Here is a 5331-nt window from a genome sequence, read left to right on the forward strand (position 1 = left end):
CCATCCATCCATCCATCCATCCACCCACCCACCCATCCATTTATCCACCCACCCACCCACCCATCCATCCATCTATCCATCCACCCACCCATCCATCTATCCATTCATCCATCCATCCACCCACCCATCCATCCATCCATCCATCCACCCACCCATCCATCCATCCACCCATCCGTCCATCCATCCATTCAATCCATCCATCCATCCATCCATCCATCCATCCATCCATCCATCCACCTATCTCTTTCTCTACACTTGGCTCTCTTTCCTCTTTCTCTCCCAATAGAAGCATTAATTGTTCACAACACAGCTATACCTTTAGCCGAGAGAATTGTCGCTAACATATGAATTCTACTTCCCTAGAGATGCCTGTTTGTCTGTCTGTCTGTATGTCTGTCTGTTCTGCCTAATTACTCTTGACTGTGACGTACTTTTACTCCTTTATGTAAATCCATATTTAATAATTACTACGTTTTTCTATATGTTAACACCAGCTTATATCATATAATGAGCAATATATATATATATATGTCGTGTCTGTCGTTGCAGATAGTATAGAAGCTATCCCTTCCCTCACCTTCCATCCCCTTCTCCTCCCTTCCCCCTTCCCTCCTCCTCCCCTCCCCCTCCTCAGGCTGCTCATCCGTGTGTTTGACGCACGTTGCTCTGTACGGCAAGCTATCCCTTTCCTCTCCCTCTCCCCCTCCCCTTCCCTCCCCTCCCTTCCCCCTTCCCCTCCCCTCCCCACTCCTCCCCTCTTCCTCCTCTTGCTGCTCTTCCGTGTGTGTGACGCACCCTACTCTCTCGTTGCAGGTCGTACGGCAAACTACCGGACGCTCCCGATGCGGAGAGCATGCAGCACGCGTGTCGACCAGGCGAACAGGACTGCTGTGAGCGGGTCGTCATCAACGTCAGCGGTATGCGCTACGAGACCCAACTGAAAACGCTCAACCTGTTCCCGGACACGCTGCTCGGCAACCCGCATAAGCGCATACGCTACTTCGACCCGTTGCGCAACGAGTACTTCTTCGACCGCAATCGGCCGAGCTTCGACGCGATTCTGTACTATTACCAGAGCGGCGGCCGACTGCGGCGGCCCGTCAACGTGCCTCTAGATGTCTTCACCGAGGAGATACGATTCTACGAGCTCGGCGAGGCGGCGCTGGAGAAGTACCGCGAAGACGAGGGCTTCATCAAAGAAGAGGAGAAGCCGCTGCCGGAGAACGAGCTGCAGAGGAAGATCTGGTGCCTATTGGAGTATCCGGAGACGTCGCAGTGGGCGCGCGTCGTCGCCATCTTCTCCGTCTTCATCATTCTGCTATCGATCGTCATCTTCTGCGTCGAAACGCTGCCGCAGTTCCGCCACTTCAAGACGGAGAAGGGCAACGACAACCGGACGGTGAAGTTCCAGGACGACACCGTGCCGAAGTTCACCGACCCGTTCTTCATCATCGAGACGATCTGCATCATCTGGTTCTCGATGGAGCTGTCGCTGCGATTCGCGACGAGCCCGAGCAAGCTGACGTTCGCGCGCAACATCATGAACGTGATCGACCTGATTGCGATCATTCCCTACTTCGTGACTCTCGGCACGGTGCTCGCCAACGAAGAGAAGAGCAACAGCCAGGCGATGTCGCTCGCCATCCTGCGCGTCATCCGGCTCGTGCGCGTCTTCAGGATTTTCAAGCTGTCGCGCCACTCGAAGGGCCTGCAGATCCTCGGCCAGACGCTCAAGGCGAGCATGAGGGAACTCGGTCTTCTCATATTCTTTCTGCTCATCGGTGTCATTCTGTTCTCGTCGGCCGTGTACTTCGCCGAGCAGGACGACAACCAGACTCACTTCAAGAGCATCCCGGACGCGTTCTGGTGGGCCGTCGTTACTATGACGACGGTCGGCTACGGCGACATGCGGCCGGTCAGCTACGGCGGTAAGATCGTCGGCTCTCTGTGTGCCATCGCTGGCGTGCTCACCATAGCGTTGCCCGTGCCCGTCATCGTGTCAAACTTTAACTACTTCTACCACCGCGAGTCGGACAACACCAACGAGGTGCTGCTGTCGATTGAACCGCAGGTGCCGATCACGCCCGAGGGCTCGCTGGACGGGGGCAGCTGCCCCTACCTGTCCGGCTCGTTCAAGCGCAAGTCGACGTGCAGCAACAGTAGCTCCGACATCATGGAGATGGAAGAGGGACTCAGCTCGGCGCACGAGCCCAAGCAGAAGCAGCCGACGGGCGGGGGTGGAGGCGGCGGTGGCGGCGGAGGCGGCGGCGTCAACGTGTGCAACACGCTGAACGCCAGTCACAATAACGTGAATTCTCTCAGCATCGAGACGGACGTATGACTATATGGTCGGAAGAGCGAGAAGAAGGAATCAGGAGGAGAAAGCAGCGAAAAAGAAGGAGGCGGCGGCGAAGCAGCAGCAGCAGAAGGAGGGGGAGGAGAAGGCGGCGGCGGTGGAGGCGGCACCGCCGGAGGAGGAGGAGAGGTGACGAAGGATGAGCTTCAGGCACTCATCTGAGAGTGTATCCCCTCCTTCTTCTACACAAGGGCAAGTCTGATGTAAAAGCAGAGAGAAATACCGAGATAGGCTGCGATGCCCAGAAGGAAGCCTGAAGGAAATAGGAGAAATGCAGCGAGAGACACACATGGGAAGAGGACTCGAGTCCAGCTGCAACCTCAGACTTACAGAGCCCTTATTACCAAGTGAAACCTAAACTGTGATATGTACTGTGTACAGCATGTACTTTTAAGATGTGCCAATACTGTGTGTGTGTACGAGAGAGAGAGCGAGAGAGAGAGAGTGAAAGAGAGAGAGAGAGCGAGAGAAAGAGAGAGATGCGACGTATACCGAATGCTGGCGAGGGGAGAGCAATAACACTCGAGACAATCAGAGGTGGTTGAAGTCGGAATTGCTAGGGGGAATAAACTTCCGTGTACATATTACAGGCACGTCTTGGCTATCGGGCCGGCGGAATTGTGATCGTAGAATTACCTTCCCAACGTCTCCGTTTCCCTCCCCCGTACCCCTCCCCCCATTCGCAGAGAGAGATAGGAGATAGGAGATAGGAGATAGAGAGATGGACGGAAACCCGTAGATAACCCTACATCAGACGATGTCACGTAGACGAGAACTGGCTAGCTGCGGCGCTCGCAATGTCGCAATGTGGACTGGCGACAGGAGCATTCGCTGACCGTCCGAGGCGACAGACTACGCGCGATGACGTCATTCATCCTCGATGACTTCAAATATCTTCGGTGTGACGTCACCCGCCCGCCTCGGCGCAGCGCTCTCTCACGAAACCGCCGTAGAGCAGTCCCACGCCTGCGCCGGTCGCAACGATGGCCACCGTTCGTGGGCGAACCGCGTGCGCACGCCGAAAAACGAGGTGACAGTCTACCGGCTCTCGTCTCTGTGGTTTGTGATGGATGTGTGTTTGAGACGCAGTAGCGACGCATTTTTCTCTTCTTCTTACGTCTATAAGCGTACTAACTACTATAGAGAGCTTCCGTGCATCTCTTCGGCTGAGGCCATACGTATTCGCGTGACCGTGCACTGCATCGGCGACCTGCGGGAGAACGTAGATGGCCCGGTGGTCACGCGGTGTCGTTCTACTGACATCACATCAAATCGAGCGCGCGTATCTCCTTTCCACATCCTCTCACCTCCCTCGCTCTTCCGATGCTCTTCTACCGCCACTCTCTTCTACTGCCCATCCCGCCACCCTTTCCACTGGGTTTCACCGTCCCCACTGCGCGTCCTCCCACTCCTTCTCCCATACGGTAGCCTCCCACCCCGCTAGAGCTGTTCATTGTCACTCCCCAGCCGACCGCCACCTCCCCCCGCCACTCCGCCAGCATTTGCTCGTGCTCACGAGGGAGTCGAGTTAGACTGGCGCCCATTCCTCGGCCACTCAGCGGCGCGCGGGCGCGGACAAAACGACGTTTCGTCCGACTAGCCGGCCCGAGAGTGTTTGTCAGCTTGTCAGTTGGGAGAGGCTGTGGAGAGAGAGAGAGCGAGGAGGGAGGAGAGAGGAGGAGAGAGGGAATGAGAAAGATGATCGATATCTATAGGGCATCCGCTGCCGCCGCTGCCTGACTGTGCTCGCAGGGAGCGGACATACATACATACATACATACATACATACATACATACATACATACATACATACATACATACATACATACATACATACATACATACATACATACATACATACATGCATACATACATACATACATACATACATCATACATACATACATACATACATACATACATACATACATACATACATACATACATACATACATACATACATACATACATACATACATACATACATACATACATACATACATACATACATACATACATACATACATACATACATACATGCATGCATACATACATACATACATACATACATACATACATACATACATACATACATACATACATACATACACCAAGGCAGGCACCTACCACCGTACGTCGCCGTACGCAGCAAGCACACCCACCACACACTGGCTTCCTCTATGATCATGGGACGCTGGTGAGAGAACGACGCTTCCGTATTGAGCTGCATGCGTCCCCCCACCCCGCGTGGCGCAGTGCTAGATTTCGCTAGAGGACCCCCTTTCCCCCGTCGCGCAAGAAGCACATCCCGTCATGAAGCTCTCTGAGCGATCGGATCTTCCCGACCTTCCCGGCGATGCTTCATTTTCTTTCCTGGCGTCCGGACTGAACAGAAAGAAAAGAAGAAAGAGAGTTAGAGAAGAAAGAAAGAAAGAAGGAGTGTTAGAGAGAAGAGTTAGAAGAAAGAGATAGCTTTAGTGAGAGAGAAGGAGAGCGCGAAAGCAGACGATAGAGCAGCGGCGAGAGATGGAGACAAGAACGAGAGAGAGAGCGCGCAGAGAAGAGAGGCAGAGAGGAAGTGGACGCAGAGAAAGAAGACAGAGAGAAAAAGAAAGCAGAGAGAGAAATAAAGAGAGAGAGAAGGAATTAACACGGCGTGATTTCTCGTTCGATTAAATCTCAGCTCGCGTTGCCATGCGCGCGTGCGTGCGGGCCATGGCGAGCAAACACCAGAGCTCGTAACCTCTACGACGTAATGTTTCATGCAAACCTCTCTCGGCGCCTTATTTGATTACCGCGAGCAGAGAAAGCAAGACTCTGTCTCATCCACGCAAGTCATCGCCTCTTCTCATCCTCATCCTCCTCCTCCGCCGCCTTCTCCTCCCCCTCCTCCTCCTCCGCTTTCTCCTCCTCCTCCTTTTTCTCTCCTACTACTCCTACTCTTCCTCCTCCTCCTCCGCCTTCTCCTCCTCTTCC

At 53.9% G+C, this 5331-nt stretch overlaps 1 protein-coding gene across 1 annotated transcript; it reads left to right on the forward strand.

Annotated features, from left to right (window-relative positions):
• Positions 1 to 853: 853 nt before the first annotated feature.
• Positions 854 to 2341, forward strand: LOC106821113 (potassium voltage-gated channel protein Shaker-like). The gene has a single exon (XM_014825788.1). It carries the CDS (start codon positions 854 to 856, stop codon positions 2339 to 2341), a length of 1488 nt encoding a protein of 495 aa, XP_014681274.1.
• The last annotated feature ends 2990 nt before the right edge of the window (positions 2342 to 5331 follow it).

This window comes from Priapulus caudatus, unplaced genomic scaffold (genome assembly GCF_000485595.1).
Source record: "Priapulus caudatus unplaced genomic scaffold, Priapulus_caudatus-5.0.1 Scaffold59, whole genome shotgun sequence".
NCBI classification, from domain to species: Eukaryota; Metazoa; Priapulida; class Priapulimorpha; order Priapulimorphida; family Priapulidae; genus Priapulus; species Priapulus caudatus.